The following is a 25,487-nucleotide window of genomic DNA, read 5'->3' as shown; positions in this document are numbered from 1 at the left end:
TGTTTCTCTTTTTCTTCTTCTCCTTCTCTGTTTTTCTCTCCTCCCAGGAGTCAGTCTCCCCTCCCCCACACTGTCTTTCTCTCTCCCTCTTCCTGCCCTAAGTCCCCTCTGATCTCCTTCCTGTATTCTCTCTATCGTGCTCTCCTGGTCTAAAGTTTCCTCTCTTTCTTTCTCTCTCTCTCTCTCAGTCTCTATCTCCTTCCCCGAAGTCAGTGTCTATTTCTCTTTCTTCTCCTGTGCCACTCCCACCCCTGGTCTCCTCTCACCACTCATAGCCCCTCAGGGAGGACCCACTGCTGAGTCGCGCAGGCCCTGGGAGCCCAGGAGAGCGAGGATGCGGTCAATGGCAGAACTGGGTCCAGTTCTCAGTCGAATCTCGTCCTCACACTGTTACCTCCCCCAGGCACCCTCCTGCGTCTCCAGCTTCAGGCCTCTGCCCAAGAAGCTCCTTCCGGCACAGCTGGAGCAAGAAATCCCCTGTCAGCACATGCCAGGCACATTCCTCGGTGCCTCCCCAGCCCCCATGACCCCAAGGGCCTGGCTTGGGCCAGGGGTAAAGGAGGAGCAGTTCAGACCCAGGAGGTCCCAGCTCAGTATGGGGAGCTGAGAGCTGGACCCAGCGTGGGGGTAAGACTCTTCGGCTCTTCCTACCCTGGTACCTGACCTTCAAATCCCTTCCTTCTTTGAGTAGACATCCCCCTCTCAGTGACGTCAGGGGTCTCTGCTGAGGAGTGTGCAACAGTGTGTGAGAGGGACTGGGAGAGTGCCGATATCTGTGTGCACACATATGTGTGAAGTGCTTGTGAGTGTGTGAGCATGCGTGTGAGCCTGGGGAAGGTGAGAGTGAGCTGTGATCTGTGGAAGTTTGTGCAGTGTGTAAATGTCTAAGGTGTTAGGTGTGCCTGGCAATCTGAGTGGGTAGGAGTGACAGGTAGGGTCCGAGGCCACAAGCACTGAGCCCAGTGTGGGAACACTTTGGCAAGGGCCTTGTGAGTTCTAGTTCACGTAGCTTCCCTCTATCTCTTTCTGTCTCTTCTTGCCTTCTGGGTGTCTGTCTCTCTCCCTCCCTCAAGCCACGTCGATTTATTTTCCTATCTTTCTCCATCGCTTTGAGACTCTCCCTCTCTGACTCAGTGTCTTTCTCCCCCTCTCTCTCTCCATTAGGTGGTTACACGTCAGCCAGCCTTTAACTCTGTCACTGTCTGTGCCTGTATGTTTCTCTGTTTTTCGCTTTCTGTCTCTGTTCTCATCTCTATCTCTCCCCCACCCCATACTCTGTCTCTCACGCACACCAGGAGCTCAATAAATATTTGTTCTCAGTCAGCCTTTGACTGTGTGTCTTTCTTTCATTTGTTTCTTCATCTCTGAGTCCTCCTGATGGTTCACATCTTTGGATTTTATAACCATATGCTGCTTGGCCTGCCCTCCCCACTCCAGTGTGTGCATACACACCCACATGGGATAAGCTGCTTCCGCCCGCTTATCTCCTGCAGGAACTGGAACTGCTCGTTTTCTCTCTCTCTCCCCCACTATGACCCCCATCTGGTCCTCATCCAGAAACAAGATGAGGCATCTGGCCTAAGTCCCCACATCTCCATCCTTGATGCTCCCTCTAATCTCTCTTCTTGCCTCCCATTCCTGACTCCTTGCCCTCCTCCCACATTCCCTCTCCCGACGCCCCCACGCCTCCTGGGGAATGGGCTGGATGCAGCGGCCGTCACCAGATGGTGTCCCTCGGGGCCAGGGCATAGAGCTGTCCATTGCTGGGACCTTTAATTAGCACAAACCTTCCACCCTCCACCTTGGATGTTTTCCTTCTCTGGATATTCCTGGGACCTCAGGCTCTCCATCTTTCCATGCTTGTGGCCCCAGAGAGCCAGGAAGGGGAAGTGATGTCAGGTGTCTGGAAAAACAGCCTTACTACCTGACTTCCACCCCAAGACTCAGGAGTCCTGGACCCAAGCTCATCCTGTTTCAAAATCCAGGGGCTGGATCCCCAAAACAAAAGCCAAGAGTTCTAGAAGTCTGGGCCCCCAGGATCTACCCTCTCAGACTCAGGAGTCGAGGCCCCTTCTTCCCAAGGACCTGGGAGCTCAGGCCTCCAATCCTTCCCACCCCCCCCCCACCCCCCATGCACACACAGGACTTAGGGCAGATGTTCACTGTCTGTTGATTTTCAAATCCTTCTGGTCCTGAGTGGGGGTGGGAGAGAGATTGGTGGTTAAATCCACTGACTCTAAGATTTAAGGCCAGATTTTCTGACCCCAGGTCATCCTTTCCCAACTACACTCTGCTGCAGGCAGGGGACCTAGTTGAGTCCCCAACTCCTCAGAAACTTGGCGTTCAGGACATTAGCTTCTCAGTCCTCAGAGGTCTGAACCCCTAGTCTTAGAATCCTGGGGATCCATGCCCCTGCTATTCAGGGACACAAGAATCTGAGCTCAGGAACAACGGAGTGTGGAGCCCCAGTCCCTACAGGCTCAAGAATGTCAGACCCCCAGTCCCCGCTCTGTCGGCTCAGGGTCCCTCCCACCTGCTCGGCCAGCTGCGCAGCGCACCGCGGGCCGGCAGCGTGGGAACGCCCCAGCTGGGCGGCATGTAGCCGTCAGGACAAGCTGCGTGGTTCCCAGCCTCCCCGCCTGAGTCAGCCCGGACACCGCCGCCTCCCAGCCGTCGCCCGGCAACCACGGCCGAGTGGGGCGAGGGGGTGGTCCCGGACCGCAGGGTTCTGGGAAAGGAGGGGCTGGGGGCCTGGATTCCTGGATCTTAGGACGTGCTATGGTTTGCAGCGGTAGCAAGGCAGGCAGAGGGATATTTTGAGAAGGGGTTTTGAGGTGGGGAGAGCTGAACCTCCCCTTCTCGGAGGGTCCCAGCTGCCCCCCAGGCAAACACGGTGCCCTCTTCCTGACCCACCAGGCCAGAGGAGCCCCGGGCCCCGCTTCTCCGGGGCGCGGAAACTAGCGAGTCCCCAGGGGTTCCCATTTATAGCTCCGTTTCCACTCAGCGCGGTCCCTCCAGGACCCGGGCTGAGCAAGTTTCTTCCACTCCCTCCCCTCCCTCCTCCTCACCCCCAGCCATCCCCCAACCCCGGCAGGGTGCAGGTGTCCAACCCAGCCGGTACCCCCTCCTTCAACGCAGGTGTTCCAGCTCCCAGACTGAAAGGGCGCTGGGGTGTCCTCCCGCTGGGGGAACCCGGCCCTGCATGCCCCCATTCATCCGCTTCTGGGCCGCGGGAGTTTCTCAGCGGGAAGAGGGCGGGTCTCCCAGAAGGCGGGCCGGGGCGGGGCGAGGGGGATCAGGCCCTCCAGGGTCTCTCCGAGACCGAGCGCGCGGAACTGGCCTGCGTTTCAGAGCCGCGGAGCCTGCGGCGGAGCAGGCTAGGAGAATTCCGGGCCAGAGACAGGGGCTGCTGCTAGCCTGGAGAGAAGAGTTGGGAGCGAAGGGGACTCCAGGCTAGAGTGGTGGGAGGTGTGCTGCCGAGGAAGGAGCTGGCAGGGAAGCCAGTGCAACAGCAAGTCTGCTGGATCTTGGGGGACACACACTCAGGATGCTGGTCCCCGCACTCCTTGTCCTTCTCTTCTGCCTCAGAGGGCGTGCAGGTACCGCGAGGGGCAGGGGCAGATAAATACAAGAGAGGGTTGTTTGCCAGTTGTCGCTTTACTGTGGTAAGTGCAGCTGAGGGTTCAGACTCCTAGATCTGAGGGACCCTGGGCTTCTGGATCTGAGGGCAGAGGGGATTGGGGACTGAACTCCCTCCTGAGTGAGGGAACTCTTGAATGTGCTAAGCTCTGCTCCTCCGCCCCATTCTCCTAGGCCTGTCACCCCACTTCCTGCAACAGCCAGAAGACCTGGTAGTACTGCTGGGGGACGAGGCCCGTCTGCCCTGTGCCCTGGGCGCATACTGGGGGCTGGTTCAGTGGACTAAGGATGGGCTGGCTCTAGGGGGCGAAAGAGACCTGCCAGGTGAGGCTGTTCTATCTATTCAGGGAGGAGCTGACTCCAGGGTGAGGGTGTTGGGCTTGGGCTATGACTGAAGTTTCTATTTTGACGTTTTCAAGTTTGGGAAATGAATGGGCTCAAGGAAACATTTGGGAGTTCAGAATTTTCAGCTCCTTCTTTGGAGGTGACCCATAGGGTTTGGGAATTTTAATTTTTATTGTAAAATATTGCATAAGTGCAGAAAGGCTCATAAAACATAAATGGAAGATTTGCCAAATAATTCTAAAATAGACAGCCATGTAACGACTACCCAGGTCCATTGCCAGCTCCCCAGAAGCCCTCCTTGTTCCCTTCCCCTGTCATAGCCCACTCCCTCCCCACCCAGGAGGTAGTATCTCATCTGACTTTTATGACAATTGTTTTCTTGCTTTTTCTTTTTCCTGAATTTGTCACACACACACACACACACCCCACCCCCACCCCCCGCAAGTTTGCAGCGACTCTGGATTGGGAGAGGATTAGTGTCTCTCTGGCCCAGCACCCACTTTTGGTAGTGTCTTTCTGGTGTGGGATGTCTGGGGATGGAGGCCTGGGGCCAAGAACTCAGAACCATGGTGTGACTGCCTTTTCCCTGACTCCAGGGTGGTCCCGGTACTGGATATCAGGGAATGCAGCCAGTGGCCAGCACGACCTCCACATTAGGCCCGTAGAGATAGAGGATCAAGCATCCTACGAATGTCAAGCTACACAAGCAGGCCTCCGCTCTCGACGAGCCCAACTGCACGTGCTGGGTGAGGACCCAGCCCACTTGTCCCTGGGGAGCCCAGGCGGACCGCCAGTGCTAGCTGGGAATATGAGAGTCCGGGGAGAACGGAGGAGTGGTCAGTCGGAGCTGGGAAGATCAGGGTCTCTGGGCCCAGGATCCAGCTCTGACCTCAGATCCACCCTACAGTGCCTCCAGAACCCCCCCAGGTGCTGGGTGGCCCCTTTGTGTCTCTGGTTGCTGGGGTTCCTGCGAATGTGACCTGTCGGAGCCGTGGGGATGCCCGCCCCACCCCTGAGCTGCTGTGGTTCCGAGATGGGGTCCGGCTAGATGGGGCCACCTTCCGCCAGGTCAGGTCCAAGTCTCTGTGCCAGCCCTTGCTCATTCAGGGAAATTTGGGGGTCCACTCAGACCACAGGCTCTTCCAGAGGAGGCATGGGAGGGCAGGGATTCAAGGCTTGGGATCCTTGGTACGTACTTAAGTATAAGGGCTCTAGGGCTAGACTACCTAGGTTCAGATCCTGGCTCAGCCACTCGTTGGTTGATCTTCACCTTTCCATCCCTCAGTTTACTTATCTGTACAATGGAGTTAATAGTAGTATGCACCTCTAGGATAGCTGTGAGGATTAAATAAAGTAATATTTATAAATGCCTAAAAGAGCGCCTGACATAAGGGTAGATGAAATCATCGTTATTATTCATAACCTACAGACCCTGTTGAAGGAAGGAACCGCTGGGTCAGTGGAGAGCATCTTATCTTTGACCCCTTCCAGCCACGATGATGGAGCCATCTTGGTTTGCCGGGCTCGGAGCCAGGCCCTGCCTGCGGGGAAGGACACAGCTATCACACTGAGCCTGCAGTGTGAGTGCAGTTGGACACTGGGCCTTGAGCCTGAGGTCCTTGGGGAAAGAGGCAGCTGGGGCCTGGACTTCAGGGTATGAGAAAGGAGAGGGCTGTGGACCTCGGGTCCCTGGGGGAATTGGGTACTGGAAGCCTAGACTCCTAGCTGAAAGGGAAGAGGGGACTGGGGACTCAGACTCCTGGGGTGGAGGACCTGAGAATTGGACCACTAGGTCATCAATGGAGGTGTTGCATGTCCTTGCCCACCACTGACCATTGACTCACCTCTACAGACCCCCCAGTGGTGACTCTGTCTGCAGAACCACAGACAGTGCAGGAGGGAGAGAAGGTCACTTTCCTATGCCAGGCCACAGCCCAGCCTCCTGTCACTGGCTATAGGTGAGGACACAGATCATTTCTCCCCAGCCGGGAGAACAGTCTTGGGGAGGGCTGGGGCTAGGACGTGAGTAGGTGTGCTTCGGAAGCAAGGACAACACAGCCCACCACCTTCGCAGGTGGGCAAAGGGGGGCTCCCCTGTGCTTGGGGCCCGCGGGCCAATGTTGGAGGTAGTGGCGGACGCTTCATTCCTGACTGCGCCTGTGTCCTGCGAGGTCAGCAACGCAGTGGGTAGCGCCAACCGCAGCACAGCGCTGGATGTGCGATGTGAGCAGGGGCGGGGCCATGGGTGTGGCCAAAGTGGGGTGAGAGAAATGGGACTGGGGCTACGGTGAGGCGCGGCTCTGACGGACTGCGGGAGGTGGTGGGGCCCGAAGTAGGATTTAGGCGGGATTTGGCTGTGCTGGATCAGTACCAAAGTGGAGTAGGGGCGGGGCGCGAGCGGGGCTGGGGCTTGTGAGCCGGACTTACGAGCTGATTTGTGAACCGGGGGCTTAAACCCAATGGCCCTTGGGAGTGTCGTTTCGGAGTGGCTAATCCCAAGTCAGAAGTTGCATCCCTCCCTGGTCATGTGACCCCTCCTCTGTCTCCTCCAGTCGGGCCGATTCTGCAGGCAAAGCCGAAACCCTTATCCGTGGACGTAGGGGAAGACGCCTCCTTCAGCTGTGTCTGGCGCGGGAATCCTCTTCCACGGGTAACCTGGACCCGCCGCGGGGACGCGCAGGTGAGGCCAGACCTGGGGCTTGTGGCCATGGCTAGCAGTAGATGGAGCTTTCTCCCATGGTCGTGTCCCTGACGCCCCTTCCCTATCCCAGGTGCTGGCCTCCGGGCCCACGCTGCGTCTTCTCGCGGTGGGGCCGGAGGATGCAGGTGACTACGTGTGCAGAGCCGGGCCGGGGCTCTCGGGCCTGCGGGGTGGCGCTGCGGAAGCTAGGTTGACTGTGAACGGTGAGAAAGCGGTGCTTCCTAGTGGACCTGGCATGTCCTGGGATAAGAAGTGGGCAGAGGGGGCGAGGGCTAATGGGAGTGGGCGTGGCCTCGAGAAGGGGAGCTTAACTGACGGCTGGGGCCCTTGGATTGAAGCGGGACCTAGGGAAGGCAAGCCTCAGAGGGGTTCGAAGTTTGTTAAGAGGCTTGGCCTAGTTGGTCGGGGTTAGTGGGGAGTGCCCAGGCCTGGCCTCGCCTGCTTGAGAACGGGACTTGGGTGGGCGGGGCCTCTCCTCTGATTGGTCCACAATCTCCAAACCAGCTCCCCCAGTGGTGACCGCCCTGCACTCTGCGCCCGCCTTCCTGAGGGGCCCCGCCCGCCTCCAGTGTCTAGTCTTCGCCTCCCCCGCCCCAGAAGCCGTGGTAAGGAAAGTTCCCACTCTCGTGACCCTTCCAGCGGTGATCCCAGACCTCCTAGCCGGACCCCCAAAACTGCTGGGATGATCTGTGACTTTCCCGACGCCTTGACCTCCTCTTCCCGCCCTCCTTCGTCTCCTCAGTGACCCTCCTCTTCTGTGCCCCCAGGTCTGGTCTTGGGATGAGGGCTTCCTGACGGCGGGGTCGAGGGATCGGTTCCTGGTGGAGACATTCCCAGCCCCAGAGGGCCGCGGGGGACAGGGTCCAGGCCTGATCTCTGTGCTGCACATTTCGGGGACCCAGGAGTCCGACTTTAGCCGGGGCTTCAACTGCACTGCCCGGAACCGGTTGGGCGAAGGAGGCACCCAGGTCAGCCTGGGACGTAGAGGTGAGACCCTGGGCCCGAAGACCCCAAATCTGAATATTTCAAGCCCCCAAAATGCCACAACCCCCAAACAGAGGACCCTCAAGTGCAGAGACCCCCCAAACCTTGGGAGCCTCAAAACTATGAGTCCATTGAATCCTGAGATCCCCAAACAATAATTTCCCTCAAATACGGAATCCTAAACTAAGAGACCCCTCACACTTAGGGGCTCCAAAGAAGGCAACCTCCAAATATAGGCAAAGTAAAAATACCCTCAAAGTCTAAGACTCTCTAAAGCCAGGGAGTTTAAACTTGTGAAACCTCAAGTTCATGAGTCCTTAAACCCAAGGGACCCCAAGCTAGGGGACTGCAAAACTTGGAATCCCCAAACTTGGTGACCTTTGAACCCAGAGATTCCCTACAAAAGCCCCAAGCCCTGTTCCCCAGTTCCTGCTCAGCATCCTCAGGAACCCCCTCTTCTTCCCACAGACTTGCTGCCCGCTGTGCGGATTGTGGCTGGAGTGGCCGCTGTGGCCATGACTCTCCTTATGGCCGGCACTGGGGTGGCCCTCTGCTGCTGGTGCCACGGCAAGGGTCAGTACCTGAGCCCCACCGCAGGCCCATATACAGGCCCTGCCCACTGACTGGCCTGGCCTTGGGACCTGGTCCCAGTCCTGCCTCTCTAGACCCTCACTGGCCTTGGCTTACATCCAGGACCTGATTCCCTGCTCAAGCTCTAACTCCGTCTCCTCAGGGTCACACACCCCTTACTCTCCTAGGCCAGAGTTCTCTCCCAGTCTCCCGACCTGATTTGCCCCAGTCCTCTCTCTTCCTGCGCACTGGTCTCCACAGACCGTGATCCAGCCCCATCGTTTACCTCTGCCCCCACCCCCAATGTCCCTGGCCTCAGCCTCTTTCTCCAAGCAAAAGAATCTGGTGCGAATCCCAGGGAGCAGCAACGGCTCCAGTTCGAGGGGTCCCGAGGAGGAGACAGGCAGCAGCAAGGACCAGGTAGGATGCCAGGGTCCCCAGACCTGACAGTACCTCAAGACCCAAATAGTAACCCAGTCCCAGTTGTGATCCCAGTCGCAACTGGGTGCCCCAAACTCAAAAAGAGCCGTAGTCCTAACAGGGATCCCCAGATCCAAATATCCCCCAAATCCAAATACACCCCTGACCCAATTATTCCCTAGACTCAATATGTCCCTAAGGCTCCTTGTTGTCCTGAGCCCAGACCCCAGCTCTCAGGTGCCCTTGGTCCCTCCTGCCTGGCCTCAGATGTTCAGCTGAGGGTCTCTGGGGTCTGGCAGTGGGGCCAGAGGATCCTCTACACTCCCTTTCACTAAGCACCCTACCCCAGGGCCCCATCGTGCACACAGACCACAGCGACCTGGCTCTGGATGAGGAGGGAGCTCTGGAGACCAAGGTGAGTGTTGGGAAAAGAGGGGCTCCCTTCACTGTATCTCCAGCTCTCTCTCCACTTCTTTCTTTTTATTTTTTATTTTTTTATTTCTGGCTGTGTTGGGTCTTCGTTGTTGCACGCGGGCTTCCTCTAGTTGTGACGAGTAGGGGCTACTCTTCCTCGCGGCGCGTGGGCTTCTCATTGCAGTGACTTCTCTTGTTGCAGAGCATGGGCTCTAGGCATGCTGGCTTCAGTAGTTGTGGCATGCGGGCTCAGTAGTTGTGGCTCTAGAGCACAGGATCAGTAGTTGTGGCGCACGGGCTTAGTTGCTCCGTGGTATGTGGGATCTTCCCAGACCAGGGCTCGAACCCATGTCCGCTGCATTGGCAGGTGGATTCTTAACCACTGCACCACCAGAGAAGTCCCTCTCTCCAATTCTGTTCCCTGCTTTTTCATTCTGTTGCCCCCAGAGCTGGCACCTAACCCCCTCCACCCACTTCTTGCTGCCTCCTGGGCTGTCTCACCCAACTCCAGTCTCAGTTTGTTTATCTGCTGACTATGCCCACATATCAGCCCCAGCCTTGGCCTCCATCTTGAGCCCCAGATCAAGGTTCAGTCTGCTTGTGCTTTCCCCAACACAGTCATGTTTCAGGCCTCCTAGATGCCTCTCCCTGGTTGCTTCACCCAGGCCCCTTCTACCTACCAGGTTCCACACTGGCCTCACATTTCCCCAAACTTGTACATCCTTTAGGGTCCCATCTCTTTTAGGCCCCACTGACCCCAGTCCCCAATCCAGAGCCCTTCTCTCTCTTCTCTGTACCTAGTACATGCTATTCTCTTGGCCCGAAACACTCCTACCTTTCTTCACATACCTACCTAATTCTCTCCATCATTCCTCTGGTCTCAACTCAAATGTTTCTGGTTCCAGAAAGCTCTTGCTTCCCTCCTCGTAGCCCTGATCATTCTGTCTGTGTTTCACCCGTCATAGCCATGACCACTGTGAGCTAGGCTTCCCCATCTCAGTCTGAAGATCCCCCCATAGCTGTCCCAGTCACTCCCTGAACTTCCTCCATCACAACCCTGACCTTCCTGGCTCTATCTAGTGATTCCTCGTTTCTCCTTTGGCCTGGATCTCCATGAGGACAGGGCTAGGTCTATCCTAGTGAGAGATGTCTAGGCATGCAGCACAGGGCATGACTCAGAATCAAAGCCTCAAGGCTGTTGGGCAAATGAATGAATGAATGTCTTGATCTCCATTTCTCTCTCTTGTTCCCTCTGCATCTCCTTCCACACCGCCACCGCTCAGCAGGCCTATATCCTTCTGTCTCTGTCTTTCTCTGCCCATCTCCTCTGTCCCTTCATCTCTTGTCACTGTTTTTCTGTGTCACTTTGTTCTTCTACCAGTCCATATGTCTCTGGATCTCTGACTGCTCCTGTTTCTATCTTTTCGTCTCCCCCTAGGTCTGGCTCTATCTCAGTGTGTCTCTCCATCAGTGACCCTCACCCCGCTGTACCCTTACATACCTTACCAAGTCCCATTTTGTCCCCTCAGGACCCAACCAATGGTTACTACAAGGTCCGAGGAGTCAGTGTGAGCCTGAGCCTTGGAGAAGCCCCTGGAGGAGGTCTCTTCCTGCCACCCTCCTCCCCTCTTGGACCTCCAGGGACCCCTACCTTCTATGATTTCAAAACACATGTGGGCATTGTCCCCCCCTGCAGGTTATATAGAGCCAAGGCAGGTTATCTCACCACACCCCATCCTCGAGCTTTTACCAGCTACATCAAACCCACATCCTTTGGACCCCCAGATCTGGCCCCCAGCACTCCCCCCTTCCCATATGCTGCCTTCCCCACCCCCAGCCACCCACGTCTCCAGACTCATGTGTGACATCTCTCCAACTGAAGAGTCCTGGGATCTTCAACTTGCCATAATGGATTGTCCTGATTTCTGAGGAACCAGAACAAGTTGGCGACCTTACTCTTCCAACATTGAACATTGAGGGGAGGGAAAGATCGTTACAATTGTCTGGGTCATTGATATACAGTCAGCTCAGCCAAAGGGGATGCCCCAAGTGGGAGCAAGAAGGCCACTGTGCCTACCTCTTCCCCTGTGTAAAAGAGATGCAAGATGGCACATGGACCCTCTGCAGAGGGATGGGGGGGCAGGGGGTGATGGGAGTTAGGGGCAGAGAAGGAAGTTGTTTCCCAACACTGAAAGAAGATATTTCAAGATGACCACCTGCATTGAGAAGAAAGGCAACATAAGGCAGATTAAGATGGAGGACCTGTCCTGGCTCTCCCCAAGGGGCACTTTGCTTCACCCATGGAATTGCAGCCAGAATGGCCATTCACCCCCTGGGAATCCAAGATGGTCACTATCTTGATTTTTTCTACCTTCCTTAAAGGCCCTGGAAGAACTGGACCCAAGGAGTAAGGATAGGGTGAGAGCTGTTGTGGGGTTGGGGGGGGCGGTGAGGGGGTGGTGTTGGAATCTGAGAATGAGCATATTTATGTTTAATAAAAAAAGTTGCGAAGTGAATGTCTTAGAGATTCTCCTGGCATTATTACTGTCTATCAAAGAAGGGGTCCGTCGAAGCTGCCCCAAGGCCCTTCTTCTTACCCTAGACTATGAAGTGGCTGTAGAAAAAACCGTGAGCCACCCCCCAGCCCTTTGCTACCCATTGAGCACTCTAGGCTCTTTTAAGATACATCTACACAAACATACATGCACAGATGCACACACATGACAGGACTGCCCCAGTCAGCCTGGGGAAGACAATTCTACACTGCATTTTGAGGAGACAAAGAAGTGAGCCCTGAAGGGGAGGGGGCGAAGGAGAGGCTAGGGGTGGGAAAATAGAAATGCCCTGATCCTTACAGCAAGGATGGGGGTCAACTCTTATCTTGAGGTGCTGGCTACCTGACTCAGCTCATCCTTAAAGAAAGGGTCTGGGGGCTTTGGTTCATGAATCCTTGATCTAGGAGTTAAACGTCTAGATGACTGGGGTTCCTGGGAAGCAGAGCAGAAGGCCTGGACTCGTGCGTCTTAGGGAGAAAGGGCTGAGGGCTTGGTCTCTAGTCCTGAGAGAGAAGGTACCTGGGACCCAGACTCCTGGATCTGAGGGAGAAGGGGACTGGGTCTCAAGTGCTATGTTCTTTTTTTTTTTGCGGTACGCGGGCCTCTCACTGTTGTGGCCTCTCCCGTTGCGGAGCACAGGCTCCGGACACGCAGGCTTAGCAGCCACGGCTCACGGGCCCAGCCGCTTTGCAGCATGTGGGATCTTCCCGGACCGGGGCACGAACCCGTGTCCCCTGCATCGGCAGGCGGACTCTCAACCACTGCGCCACCGGGGAAGCCCAAGTGCTATGTTCTTGATTGGGGAAACTTTGGAGGCCTGTATTCCTGGGGCCTCAAGAGACGATTTGGGGGTGGGGGCCGCTCTCCAATGCTTGCATCCCTAGAGGAGAAGCGAGATGATTTGTGACTATCTGGATCCGAGGGAGGGGAACACTGGTGGTGAGAGTCTTGAGGGAGAACTCAAAATCCCCAACCAGGAAACCCGTGACCCAGACTCCTGGCTAGGCGCTTGCATGGGGTGGGACGCCTAGAATCTCAAGGCGGCGGGGGCCTGGCGCAGGTTCCCACCCGGGGTTTCCAAGCTTCTCCGCTGTGCGCAGAGCTGCCACGCTATTGTCCTGGCCAGGAAGGCGGGGCCAGCGCGGGGCGGGGCTGGCGGCGCCGGCGCAGCCCGGGGGCGGCGGGAAGAGGAGGCGGCGGCGGCCGTGGCGCTGGGAGCTCCTGTCACCGCTGGGGCCGGGCCGGGCCGGGCGGAAGTGCTGGGGACGTGAGGGCGCGAGGGCCGGGACATGGGACCAGCCATCCCCGCCGCTCGCGGTCTGGGCCCGCTGCCGCTGTTGCTGCCACTATTGCTGCTGCTTCTGCGCGCGCAGCTCGCCGTCGGGAGCCTGGCCGGTGGGAGTCCCAGCGCTGCCGAGGTGAGGCCCGGCCGGGTCCAAGGGGATGGGGGAAGGGGCGGGACCGGGCCTCTGGACCCCGATGCGGACAGGTCCAGAGCAGAAAGCGCAGTCTTTCCAGCTCGGTGGCCGGGCCCCCCGGCGCCGCTAACTGCACTAGGCATTCAGAAAACCGTAAGTCCAGGCCCCATCTCCTTCATCATCTGTCGTCCCAGTCCCCTCCAGCCCGCAGCGTAGGAACTGGCTTTTCCAGAGCCCCTGGTCCCAGAAGTCCAGCCCCCCCAGACCCTCTCAACCTAGGTGACTCAGCCCCAGACCCTTCCCACCTGAACAGGACCCACCAGGCAGCAAGGCACCTACAGCCAGGAATCTGGGCCCCCTGCATCCTCTGGACCCATATGAGGCCTCCCGCAAGGCTCCTAGGACCCAGAAGTCTAGGCCTCCAGCCACCGCCCCCCAACCCAGGATGTAGCTCTCCATCCCTCAAGGACTTGGTGTCCAGGCCTGCAGGGCCCTGAAACCAGGCCTTGTGGTCTTTGCACCCGAGAATGCGAGCATGAGCTAGGGATGGAGGGAGGAGGGGCCAGAACGCCTGGGTTCTGACCTCCTCCCCCGCCATTCACGTTTAACCCTTTCAGCTCTAGTGCGGCTGAGCTGGGGTGAGGGCGGAGCCTGTCTCCGCGGCAACAAGGCCGCGAGAATCCCGGGGGACCCGGGTCGCCATAGCAACGGCAGAGCTGGGGCGCCCCCGCCCTGTGGGAGCTGTTTCCCGGGGAACCGAACGTCTATGGAGGCGGTGCGCGGTGCTTGGTGGAGGGGGCTGGTGCTGGGGGTGTGAATATCTGCGTCCTAGGGAGCAAAGGACCAGGGGAGTCACATGCCCGCGTCCCCCGTGCCCTCGCTGACCCCTCCGTCCCCACCCCCAGGCCCCAGGGTCTGCTCAGGTGGCTGGACTATGCGGGCGCCCAACGCTTCACCGGGACCTGCGTACCGGCCGCTGGGAACCAGACCCACAGCTCTCACGACGCTGTCTCCGGGACCCGCAACGCGTGCTGGAGTACTGCAGACAGGTAGGCGGGACCTACTGGGAGGGGCGTGGCCAGCAAGAAAGGGGATCCAGCTTGGGGCCGGGTAGCGCGTGAGAAGCTAGTCGTGCAAAGACAAGGTCCAGGGAGATGAGGGATCCAAGAAGGCATGGGAAACTAGGGGACGTGGCCAACAAAGAGGCGAAGTTAGGATAGGACAGGACCTGTTTCTGAGAAACTAGGTCAGGAAAGGGGAAGAACCGTGCAAAGACGGCCCGCTGAGGAAAGTGTCCAGTGAAGAGACAGAGTTTAGCAATAATGTGGTGGACTCCTTAAAGAGCAGGTGTAGGTGGACGTGACCAAAGGAGACGCGGGGCTAAGACAAAAAGACCTTTGGACCGGCGTGACTGGGAACGGGGTGGAACCCAATGGGAGAGTGGAAAGCTAGGAGGCGTGGCTATGAAAGCAGGTCTAACACAAAGAAAGGATACTTACTGAGAGGCCAGAGAGAGAGCCGAGGCTTAACGAAGGGAGGAATCTTATGGGGAGATAAACCTGATAGGGGGAAGGGGCAGAGGCGACTACAAGAGAGGTGGGCTTAGAGGGATTGAGTTTTTGGGCAATGGAGGGACCTTCGTTAAGAAACTGGACAGGCAAAGGGGCGGAGCCTAAGGATGGCGTGGCTTAAGGGAGAGGTACTAGGGGGCGTGGCCAACAGGCTTGAGGGGCTTAGATATCTAAGACCTGTTCTACAGAGAAGCGGGGCCTAGGGAGGAGAGGTCCTTATGAATACTAGAGACTTGAAAAGGGACATGGCCAGTGCAGAAGCGCAGGCGGGGCCGTGGGTTGATCACCCCCACCCGGTGCCCCCAGATGTACCCGGAGCTGCAGATTGCACGTGTGGAACAGGCGACACAGGCCATCCCCATGGAGCAATGGTGCGGGGATGCCCGAGGTGGCCGCTGTGCCCACCCCCACCACCAGGTTGTGCCTTTCCGCTGCCTGGGTGAGTCACAGGCTGGGGGAGGGGAACGGAAGGAGCGGGGGGGGGGTGGGGGGGCGTCTCCGAGGGGTGAGATTCTGGCCCTGGTTTCAGGCTCACATTAGGGAGATGGATGCCTGGGTCCAGAGTGGGACAGAAAAGCCTATGAGGATAAGAGATCTGGATTCTGAGGAGGGTAGGGCTAGTGGCTGCGGCAGTGTCTCACATCGATGACCCCCATTTGCCAGAGGGTGAATTTGTGAGCGAGGCCCTGCTGGTGCCTGAAGGCTGCCGGTTCCTGCACCAGGAGCGCATGGACCAGTGCGAGAGTTCAACCCGGAGGCGTCAGGAGGCACAGGAGGTCAGGACTCAGCCCACTCATTCTCACCGCCCCCCAGAACCCAGGGATCCAGTCCTCTAACACCCTCCTCCTCCAGAACCCAAGAGTCTGGGCCTCAGCCTTCTCTTCCCAATGGGACAGAACCAGGAATCCAGGCTCCCAGCCCCATCAGCCCCCAAGACCCAGGCATCCAGGCTACCCCCTACCCTCTGTTACCCCACAGTCCTGGCATCTGGGCCCACTCTTCCCACAGGCCTGCAGCTCCCAGGGCCTCATCCTGCATGGCTCGGGCATGCTTTTGCCCTGTGGCGCGGATCGGTTCCGAGGTGTGGAGTATGTGTGCTGCCCCCCTCCAGTGACCCCCAACCCGTCTGGGACAGCAGTTGGGTGAGTGGGAGGGAAGCCTCCATGCCCAACCCAAGGCTCCTGAGGCAGGAGATGGAAGCCTGGGGGCCTGGGCCCAGGTTCTCATTGCCTTGGGTCTTCTGCTCCCTCAGGGATCCTTCCACTCGGTCGTGGCCCCCCGGGGGCAGAGTTGAGGGGGGTGAGGACGAGGAAGAGGAGGAATCCTTCCTACAGCCAGTAGATGATTACTTTGTGGAGCCCCCACGGGCTGAGGAGGAAGAAGAGGAGGAAAGAGTCCCACCCTCAAGCTCCCATCCCCCTGCAGGGGTCAGCAAAGGTGAGGCAGGCTCTGCACCCCCAGTCCCCTCCACCCTTGGGGGAGGATGATTTAAGGGAGCCTTGGTATAGGGGCCTCTTTGGGAGGGACCTGTGGGGGAGAAGCCCTGTTGGGGGAAATGGGAGGGATGGGAATGGCTTTGAATAAAGTAGAGGTGGAAGGGGCAGCCTGTGAGGAATGCAAAGGGGGAGGGTGGTTTGGGGGTGCCCAGAAGTGGAGGAGTCATTTGGCGGGTCTGAAGGATTACTGGGGGGAAAGCTTAGAGGATAGTGTAATGGATTCCTAAGCTTTACAAGAACAGGCCCAGTTCAGAACCACATTTCGCATGAGGCCAGGCAGCAGCTATGGCTGAAGTGAACACATGAGGGTCTCCAGTGCGCTCTAGGAAATGCAGTTCTCTGGGAAGGGAAGGAGACCTGGAGCTGGGCTTCTGGCTGACTCCCTGGTTCCTGGCCTTGCAGTGACTCCCACCCCGAGGCCCACGGATGGTGTGGACGTGTACTTTGGCATGCCTGGAGAAATCAGCGAGCACGAGGGGTTCCTGCGGGCCAAGATGGATCTGGAAGAGCGCAGGATGCGTCAGATTAACGAGGTGATGGTGCCGGGGGCCCCAGGACCCCCCATAACGCAGAGCTCCCTAAATACCAGGAAATTCCTCAGGGACACATTGAGACTATCTTTAAAGAGTCCCCAAGTCCCCATTAACCCCCAGTCCTCAACACCCCCCCTAAGATGACCAGGGATCTCTGACCCACCTAGAATCCCACTGAGATGCCACCAGATTCTATGGAAACTCTGATGCATGGTACTCTTCCACTTTAAATTCTTTCTGTATCCTCTCGGGAATCCAAGAGGCAGAGGGACTTAAGGGATCTGGAGACTCTGAGGAAGGATGGGGGCGGGGGAGATGCAGTGGGTAGAGCAGGGTGGATTCTAGGATCCTGAAGCTCGCCTTGTCCCCAGGTGATGCGTGAATGGGCCATGGCGGACAACCAGTCCAAGAACCTGCCTAAAGCCGACAGACAGGCCCTGAATGAGGTAGGACAGCCTCCAGGGTGTCCTGCTCAGGCCTGTCCACTCCCTGGGGCACACTGGCTTTGTCTGGCCTCATCCAGTTTCACCCCTTCCTACTTGCGCGGGCCTCTCCGGGCCCCACCCTTACACTCGGCTCGGGCCCCTCTTGGCCTACATCTAACCCGACTTTGCTTCCCTCCTCTTCCCACTGGCCATGTTTTGCCCTGTCTTAACTTGATCCTAGCCTCTGAGGGCTGGCTCTGGAGGCCTCTCCCAAGCTGGGCCCCTGCAGACACAGCCCGGTCCTTCTCAGCCTCTCTTTGATGCTCGGCCCTGCTCCCTGACTCTGATCCTGCCCCTGTAATCTCCCTTTTACTCAGTCCCTCCTCAGTAGTCCCAGCCTCATGACTCTCTGCCCCACCTCTCTCAGCCTCACTTTAGTATCGCCCTACCCTGTGTAGACCCCACTTGTCTGCGCCCCATTACTTGACTCCTGCTCCTACCCAGCTCAGTCTTATTTAGTTACAGCCTGTCTCCAGTGGGTCCTGCCCAGGCCTGAGCCCTACCTTTCCTACAATACTTGGCTCCTTTCATCTCGACACAGGCCAGCTCTGTGCCTAGATTGTTCCCACCCATGTAGTGAACACCTTCAGCGGGGCTCCCAGCAGGCCTAGCCCTGCCCCCACTCCACCTGGCCCTGAAGCCCCAGCTCCACCAGTCAGTCTCCTGTCATCTAGTCCCACCCCAGGTTGACTCTGCCCAGGCCTAGATCCACTGCACGCCTCCCTCTCCCCCGCCACTTGACCCCATAGCCCTACCCTTCCAGACTGCCTTTGACCCGGGTTTCACCCCACTACACCTCTCCTGGCCCTGTGCCCACCCCCTCGCCAGCACTTCCAGTCCATTCTGCAGACCCTGGAGGAGCAGGTGTCTGGTGAGCGACAGCGCCTGGTGGAGACCCATGCCACCCGAGTCACTGCCCTTATCAACGACCAGCGCCGGGCCGCCTTGGAAGGTTTCCTGGCGGCACTGCAGGAGGATCCGCCTCAGGTGCGGGAGCCGTGGGGGCAGAGGGCAGGGGGTGGAAAGGGCTGGGGCAGGCCTGGGCAGCCTTCATCGCTTCCACAGCCAGAGCGCGTCCTGCTGGCCCTGCGGCGCTACCTGCGAGCAGAACGGAAGGAGCAAAGGCACACGCTGAGGCACTACCAGCACGTGGCTGCCGTGGACCCCGAGAAGGCCCAGCAGACGCGCCTCCAGGTGCTCAGGTTCTTCCAGCTCCCAAATTCTCAGCTAGCCCTCAGACCCCGGCCTCTGGGACCCCATCCCTCTAACTCTTCTCTTGCCCCTCATACCCTCTTTCTATCCATTGGACCTCCTTCCTATCCCTGGAACCTCCCCCTTCTGTGCTTGGGACCCACTCCAGTCCCTCAGATCCTTACTTCTTGACCCTGGAATGCTGCCTCCCCGACCCCTGTGCCTTTGACCCCTTTCTTGAATTCCCACTCTCTGTCCCTCGACCCCACTTCTTGTCCCTTGGATTCTTCCTTTCCTAGAATCCCCCTCCTGTGCCTTGAACCCTGTTCCTGCCCCTCAACTCTCCTTTTTCCCTAACCCAACTTGTTCTCCCTGGAACCCTTGCTCTGTGCCCTCAGATCCTAATTCCTGTTTCTTGGATGTCCTCTTCCTGTCCCAGAATACTCCATTCTGTGCTCTTGAACTCCAAGTCTTGCCCTTGAACCACATCATTTCTATATGACCCTCCAATTCTTCCTTCTTCAGAACCTCCTCAAGCCTCACTTCCTATTCCTCAGACCCTACTCTCTGCCCCTCCTACCCACTTACCATCTTCTATACCATATTCCTTGTACCCTATACTTACCTTGTCTCCTGTGCCCCACCTTTCCTAGCAGCTACTCCTTTTCCTTCTTCCTTACTTTCTTTCCCAAGACTCTCACAGCCTGTCTTCTGTACATCTTTTCCTTTTCATTGTATTCCACTTCTCCTTCTCCAGTTTCCTTCCTCCCATGGCCAAGTTCCTGCCCTTGTACCCTACTTCCTGTCCATTGTATGTGCTAATTTTGCTTGGACCCTCTTGACCTTCCTCCTTCACCCTGCCTCCGTTTCCCCATCTCTAGCCTGCACTGCTCAGTTCATCCCTCGTACTCACTCCCCCACAGGTGCAGACTCACCTTCAAGTAATCGAGGAAAGGATGAATCAGAGCCTGGGGCTGCTTGACCAGAACCCCCGCCTGGCTCAGGAGCTGCGGCCCCAGATCCGTGAGTGCCCAGTCCTGACCCCCAGCCTTTGACTCCCCTGCCATTTCAGCTCTCTATTCCTGTGTAACAAACTGCAAAACTTAGTGGCTTAAATCAACCACTTTCTTTTCTTTTCTTTCTTTCTTTCTTTTTTTTTTTTTTTGAGTTTGGAAAACCAAGGTTTATTCCAGTCTTTCTTTAAATTTAAATGGTCCACAGTCCTTCAAGGACCTTCATTAGCATCACTTGAAAAGTTTGTTAAAAATGCAAGTTTAGGGACCTCACTCCACACCTATTGAATTAGAATCTTTTGAGACATGGATGGAAAATTTGCATTTAACAACTTCTTTGAGTAATTCAAATGCACACTGAGGACAGGAAATCTTCATCTTCTGGTCATAGGACAGCATGGACCAGGTATTATAGCTGTATTAAATCGACCATTTTCATTGCTCATGATTCTGCCGTCTGCTCTGGGCTCTGCTGGGTGCTTCTTCTGCCGGTCTTGTTAGTAGTCAAGCATGTCACTACATTTGGCTAGCAGGTCAGCTAAGGGCTGGGACTCTGGCACAAATGAGCCTCTCTCCCTCTCTGTGTAGGCTCAGGGCCTCTCTTCTCCATGGAGCCCCTCCACGTGGTCTGTCCAACAAGGGAGCTGGACTTCCTACATGGTGGTTCAGGCTCCCCATACCGTGCAAGTGGAAACTGCCAGGCCTTCTTAAGACTTGGGCCCACCTTCTGTAGGTTAAAGCAAGTCACAAACCCAGTCCAGATTCAAGCTGCAGGGCCTTCACAAGAGCATGAATACCAGAAAGTGTAACCCCCAGATCTACTGCAACTTCCTCCTGGATGTCCCATGCCAAACCCTAATTCTCCTGCTCTTTAAGGAGGCTGTTCTCTTGAACTTCAACCTCCATCCTCCAACACTCAGCTCCACTTCCCCAGGTCACACGTATGGCTCCCCCCTCCGATCGCTCTATCGTTAGGATGCCATCCATTCACCCATTTTTGTTTTGTGGATCCCTGTGATCACAACCTCACCACCTTTCTGCATGTTCCCCTCAGAGGAGCTCCTCCACTCTGAACACCTGGGCCCCAGTGAATTGGAAGTCCCTGCCCCGGGGGGCAGCAATGAGGACAAGGGTGGGCTGCAGCCCCTGGATTCCAAGGATGGTGAGTTAACCCAAATCTACATAATCCCAGACTTTGGGGTACAGGTCCCCAACCTCAATTCTAATCCCCTAAAATCTGGGGGTGTCTTAGCCACCACAGTGAGTGGAAGAGGGTGGGAAGGAATGTCTGAGGTTGTAGAGGCCTCTGTAGGATCCTCGGCCCCTGGGAGGGGGCTTGCCCACACTATCTTTGGTGATGCTCTCCTCTCTTCACTGTTCCACCTGTCTTGCCTCCTCTGACTGCCAGCAGACACCCCCATGGCCCTTCCAAAAGGTGAGTATCTCGCAGAGTAGCCCCCAGCCACCAAATCCCTCTGAGTCCTTGAGCCCAGAATGGAAGAGGGCCCGTACACGGGGAACCCCAGGCCTCCTGGGGTGGAGTCCGGTGCCCCTTCTGACCCCCTCTTCAGGCGGGGGTAGCACCATTCTGGACTCTCAGGAATGAGATAGGATTTGGGGGGTAGGGTCCACAGAACAAGATGCTGCATCCTCTGAGAAAGAGAAGATGTCCCCCCTGGAGCAGTATGAACGAAAGGTAAGTTGGTCGGACCCACGGGCATCGGAGGGAGGATGGGCCAGGGGGCCTGGACTGCTAGGTCTGAAGGAGGGTGCTAGGGGTTTGGGTTCCTTGGCCTCAGAGGAAAGAAGGGACTGAGGACATGGACTTCAGGGTCCTAGGGAAGAAGAGGGCTGGGGGATGCCCTCTCGGGGCCCAGGGGAGGGGGAGGCAGGGGCCCAGACTTCTGGGTCCCTGACACCTCCTGCTCCCCCAGGTGAATGTGTCTGTTCCAAGGGGTTTTCCTTTCCACTCATCGGAGATTCAGAGAGATGAGCTGGTAAGAGGAGGAATATTGTGGGTACTTAGGGGAAGAGGTCAGACGTCAGTGGCTAGGCTGTGACTCCCAAAGCCACACAGGGCCCTGGTGAGCCTCCAAGATGACCCCGGCCCCATCTCCTCTCCTTGCAGGCACCAGCTGGAACAGGCATGTCCCGAGAGGCTGTGTCTGGTCTGCTGATCATGGGAGCGGGTGGTGGCTCCCTGATCATCCTCTCCATGCTGCTCTTGCGCAGGAAGAAACCCTACGGGGCTATCAGCCATGGAGTGGTGGAGGTGAGAGGCAAAGAGACCTGGAATGGGGAGGACTTCCAGAGCCTGGGAGTAGAGTGGCTGTGAGGTCTGCGGTCAGGCCCCTGTGGCCCACTATGCCTCCCCTGCCCCTATTGCAGGTGGACCCCATGCTGACCCTGGAGGAGCAGCAGCTGCGTGAACTGCAGCGTCACGGCTATGAGAACCCCACCTACCGCTTCCTGGAGGAACGACCCTGAACCAGCCCCCTTCACCCCTTTGGCTGAGCCCAGACCTTCCCTCTTCCTGGAGCCCCAGAACCCCAGCTCCCAGCCTGGGAGAAGGGTCTTGAAAAAGTTCATTTCACACCCTTTGTGAGGGGGCTGGAAATTCTTATTTCCCCTGTCCAATTCCAAATTTAATCCCTAAGAAATCCCCAGGTATTCCCAGCTGCCTCCCCGCTTGGGACCTCCTCACTTTAATTTATTTTGTACATTTATGTATTGTTCCTTAAGGTGGCCACCAGTTGGTCCCACTGTCTGTTGTTCCCTTGAACTCACCGTCCCACGTGTCCCCCACTAATATCCCAATAAAGTCCTCTTCCCCACCAGGCCATCCTCCGTCTCTGTGGGGGAATCAGGGTGTAATCAGCTCTGGACATTGGTGTGCAAGCCCGCCCAGACCTCCTCCACCTCTTTAAACTGTTGGAGAGATCTTTAAATCTGGGCGGAGCCTTGGGAAGGGGCGGGGTCCAGAGATCTAGGTTAGGCTCCCACCCAGGAGCTTTCCGTGGTACTGAATGGGCAGCCACTTCTAAGCCTGTATCAGCTGGGTTCCAGGGTGGACTCCAAGGAGGCTGGGCTCTAGCAAGTTTCCCCTGCCTCCCACTCACCCTCATACACCGTCACATACAACATCCACCCCCAACCTGTGAACTCGATGAGGGACAGGGAATCTTGAACTGCTCTTCCCATCCTTGAGTCTTAAGCCCTTCTGGGGGAGGTGATAAGAATCCCCTTGGAGTGTGGAAATCCAGCCATGTGTCCCAGAGAGGGTTATGTGATGTCTGCAAGTGCATCTCATTTTGTGACATGTCAGAGTTGTCCCTCTACATATACTGTTACCTGTCTCAAGAGGGTTGTTATGAGGATTAAAAGGAGTGATATTTGTTGGGACATTAGAATTGTGCCTGGCATTTCGCAAGTACTTGTTGAACAAATTCTAAAATGACATGGCAGCAAACATACGGCACCCTGTGCCAGGAACTGCTCCAAGGCTTTCACGCACTGGCACGCTTAATCGTTATTTCTACCCCATGAAGTAGGTACTATGACTATTCTCATTTATAGATTAGGAAATGGAGGCAAAGAGAAGTTATGTCACATTCCCAAGGTCACCATCTAGGAAGGGATGAAGCTAGGAATCCAACCCAGGAAACCTGGCTCCAGTGCCCGTACTCTAGGCCATTTTGCTACCCTCCTGCCTAATAATTCATGGCCGTCCCATATGGTGTTTGGGTTGCTCACTGCAAAATTTTTTTTTTTTTTTTTTTTTTTTGCAAAATTTTAAGTGATACCATTCATCTCCTAGACATTGTAGATTTGCATTTTTACCACAACTTCCCAGCAGATAGCAGTAGTGTGCCATGTTCTAATATCAGGAGAGCACAATTTTCTGACAGATGGCTAAGGGAGGGAGCACGTATTTTTAACTCTTCCAACGGACCGATGAGCTCACAGTGATGAGCTCTACATAATATATACATGAATTATAGGTCATGTATATTAAATATAGATGTGGTAGGTATTGGGAGGAAAATGCCTACACGATGCAAGTTGGATACAATGCCACAGCTTTCTTAAGAACCCAGTTTGCAACATCATTCTGATACCGGCTTTACCATCAGGTATACTCAGACCATTCTAGTAGAAATCTATAACTAGCACCACAAGCAGGGGAAAAACTGCCTTTGTATTTTCACAGCCAAGGGTGGTTAACAGGCTAACAATAGGTAAGGAGCTCCAAGCAGGTGGGATAGGAAATGAAAGGCCATTTTGCTCAATACGCTCAGTGCATGATTCCCTAATAATATTTGCATTTTAATGGCAATACTTAGAGTAATTAGTTCAAAAACACTGTTTTTATTGAAATTCCAGCAGGAAAAATAACTTTACTATTGCTCATTTGATGCTCTTGTGCCCCTAAACCACTCTTCTTTTCCCACTGAATACGATTTAATTCTTCTTTTAGTAAAGCAAAATTTCCTAGAGACTTGTTATCACGTTAGTGGTGTGTGTGTGTGTGTGTGTGTGTGTGTGTGTGCGCGCGCACGCTGATACATGTCAGGAAACACATCTTATATGTCAACAGAATCTAAGATGCCATCAAAAATGAGAAATACTGGGCTTCCCTGGTGGCACAGTGGTTGAGAGTCCACCTGCCGATGCAGGGAACATGGGTTCATGCCCCGGTCCAGGAAGATCCCACATGCCACAGAGCGGCTGGGCTCGTGAGCCATGGCCGGTGAGCCTGCGCGTCCGGAGCCTGTGCTCCGCAACAGGAGAGGCCACAACAGTGAGAGGCCCGCGTACCGCAAAAAAAAAAAATAAGAAGAAATACCATTATTTTATGTACCACAAGGAAAACTACGCAGACATTAAACTATGCCACCTGATGTAAGATGAATTCCAATTAAGTTCTTCCTAGAATTAATGAAATACAACATACTATTATGAATTTTCCGTGGGTCAGCTGCCCCTATGTGAGTACACACAGAAGAGCACACTCATGCTGGTCCGAGGCAGCTGACGTGGGAGACTTGTGCTGGCACCACCAGTAACTCCACCTCCCAATATTCTTGTTCTAGTGCAGTACCTTCCTCCCCACTGATTCTGGGCTTGGCCACATGGCTGACTTTGACCAATGGGGTATCAGCAGGCATGATGCAAGCAGGGGCTTTTTCTCTTGGAATATTCCCTCTTGGAGCTCCTGCGTGAGGAGATCCTCCTACCCTCCTGGAGGGACCACAGGGAGAGGGATGCTCGGCTCACTCTCAGAAGTTCCAGCCATCTCAGCTGAGCTATCAGACACGTAAGTGCTGTTGTCTAGGCCAATCGGGCCTCCAGCTGACGGCAGCCACGTGTGAGACCAAAGCAAGATAGCAGAACTGCCCAGCTCAGCCCAGCCCAGATCGCAGAATCATGAACAAAATAAGTGGTGCTGGACTTCCCTGGTGGTGCAGTGGTTAAGAATCCGCCTGCCAATGCAGGGGACACGGGTTTGAGCCCTGGTCCAGGAAGATCCCACAGGCCGCGGAGCAACTAAGCCCATGCGCCACAACTACTGAGCCTGCGCTCTAGAGCCCACGAGCCACAACTACTGAAGCCCGGGTGCCACAACTACGAAAGCTTGCATGCCTAGAGCCTGTGCTCTGCAACAAAGAGAAGCCACCGCAAAGAAGCCCGTGCACCACAATGAAGAGTAGCCCCCACTCGCCACAACTAGAGAAGGACTGCGCTCAGCAACGAAGACCCTATGCAGCCAAAGATAAACAAAATAAATTTAGCAAAAAACAAAAGTGGTGGTTGTTTTAAGCCTTAAGTTTTGGGGTAGAGACACTGGCATATGCCCTGAAGTGTGCCTGGTTTGTTGTCCGTGAGAGGCTCCAAGCAGTGGGGGCTACCGTGCATCAGAGGGCTTTCTGGAGCGACGAGACTGGGACGGAGGACAGAGCAGAGGCTGTGGGACAGAGGTACAAGGGGGCATTGTGGAGGTCTTCCGTCTTTCGTTTGGGTTTCTCGGAAGCAGAGGCTTAGGCAAGGATTTGAGGACAGGATTACCTGCAAGGAGTGGAGAACATTGATAGGGGAGCAGGAAGGGGCCCAGAGAAGGGGAAGCTGCCAAGAGAGGGTACGTTCTCAAGCCA

General features: G+C 56.1%; 2 protein-coding genes across 3 annotated transcripts; both read left to right on the top strand.

Moving 5' to 3' along the window:
- The first annotated feature begins 816 nt into the window (after positions 1-816).
- KIRREL2 (kirre like nephrin family adhesion molecule 2) lies at positions 817-11,563 on the top strand. The gene is made up of 18 exons (XM_059999275.1): positions 817-837; positions 2,522-2,598; positions 3,547-3,599; positions 3,814-3,963; positions 4,581-4,730; positions 4,892-5,052; positions 5,414-5,564; positions 5,837-5,942; positions 6,059-6,207; positions 6,537-6,664; positions 6,756-6,888; positions 7,190-7,290; positions 7,453-7,672; positions 8,138-8,240; positions 8,551-8,659; positions 9,009-9,074; positions 10,603-10,641; positions 10,911-11,563. The coding sequence occupies exons 1-18, from the start codon at positions 817-819 to the stop codon at positions 10,980-10,982; spliced, it is 1,989 nt and encodes a 662-aa protein (XP_059855258.1). The 3' UTR covers positions 10,983-11,563.
- A 1,250-nt stretch (positions 11,564-12,813) lies between these two features.
- Positions 12,814-22,685, top strand: APLP1 (amyloid beta precursor like protein 1). 2 transcript variants are annotated; one of them, XM_059999373.1, is made up of 17 exons: positions 12,814-13,046; positions 13,952-14,095; positions 14,924-15,056; positions 15,281-15,393; positions 15,626-15,759; positions 15,870-16,054; positions 16,516-16,646; positions 17,018-17,092; positions 17,960-18,118; positions 18,197-18,325; positions 19,246-19,345; positions 20,390-20,497; positions 20,747-20,770; positions 20,961-21,031; positions 21,270-21,332; positions 21,464-21,607; positions 21,724-22,685. In XM_059999373.1, exons 1-17 carry the CDS (start codon positions 12,918-12,920, stop codon positions 21,820-21,822), a joined length of 1,941 nt encoding a protein of 646 aa, XP_059855356.1. In that variant the 5' UTR covers positions 12,814-12,917; the 3' UTR covers positions 21,823-22,685. The 2 variants fall into 2 exon arrangements, with proteins under 2 accessions (XP_059855356.1, XP_059855355.1); XM_059999372.1 differs by having other exon boundaries at positions 20,744-20,770.
- Positions 22,686-25,487: the final 2,802 nt, after the last annotated feature.

This window comes from Delphinus delphis, chromosome 20 (genome assembly GCF_949987515.2).
Source record: "Delphinus delphis chromosome 20, mDelDel1.2, whole genome shotgun sequence".
Classification (NCBI taxonomy): domain Eukaryota; kingdom Metazoa; phylum Chordata; class Mammalia; order Artiodactyla; family Delphinidae; genus Delphinus; species Delphinus delphis.
The sequence above is the reverse complement of the archived record's forward strand: the minus strand, read 5'-3'. Positions and strand labels throughout refer to the sequence as shown.

Excerpts from the sequence above, each read along its gene's own strand:
- APLP1 (XM_059999372.1), top strand. The coding sequence starts at position 12,918 with ATGGGACCAGCCATCCCCGCCGCTCGCGGTCTGGGCCCGCTGCCGCTG. Across the intron at positions 15,394-15,625 it reads GGCGTCAGGAGGCACAGGAG|GCCTGCAGCTCCCAGGGCCT; the intron begins GTCAGGACTCAG and ends CTCTTCCCACAG. Across the intron at positions 21,333-21,463 it reads AGATTCAGAGAGATGAGCTG|GCACCAGCTGGAACAGGCAT; the intron begins GTAAGAGGAGGA and ends CTCTCCTTGCAG.
- KIRREL2 (XM_059999275.1), top strand. The coding sequence starts at position 817 with ATGCGTGTGAGCCTGGGGAAG. Across the intron at positions 2,599-3,546 it reads ACGCCCCAGCTGGGCGGCAT|GATGCTGGTCCCCGCACTCC; the intron begins GTAGCCGTCAGG and ends ACACACACTCAG. Across the intron at positions 7,673-8,137 it reads GGTCAGCCTGGGACGTAGAG|ACTTGCTGCCCGCTGTGCGG; the intron begins GTGAGACCCTGG and ends TTCTTCCCACAG.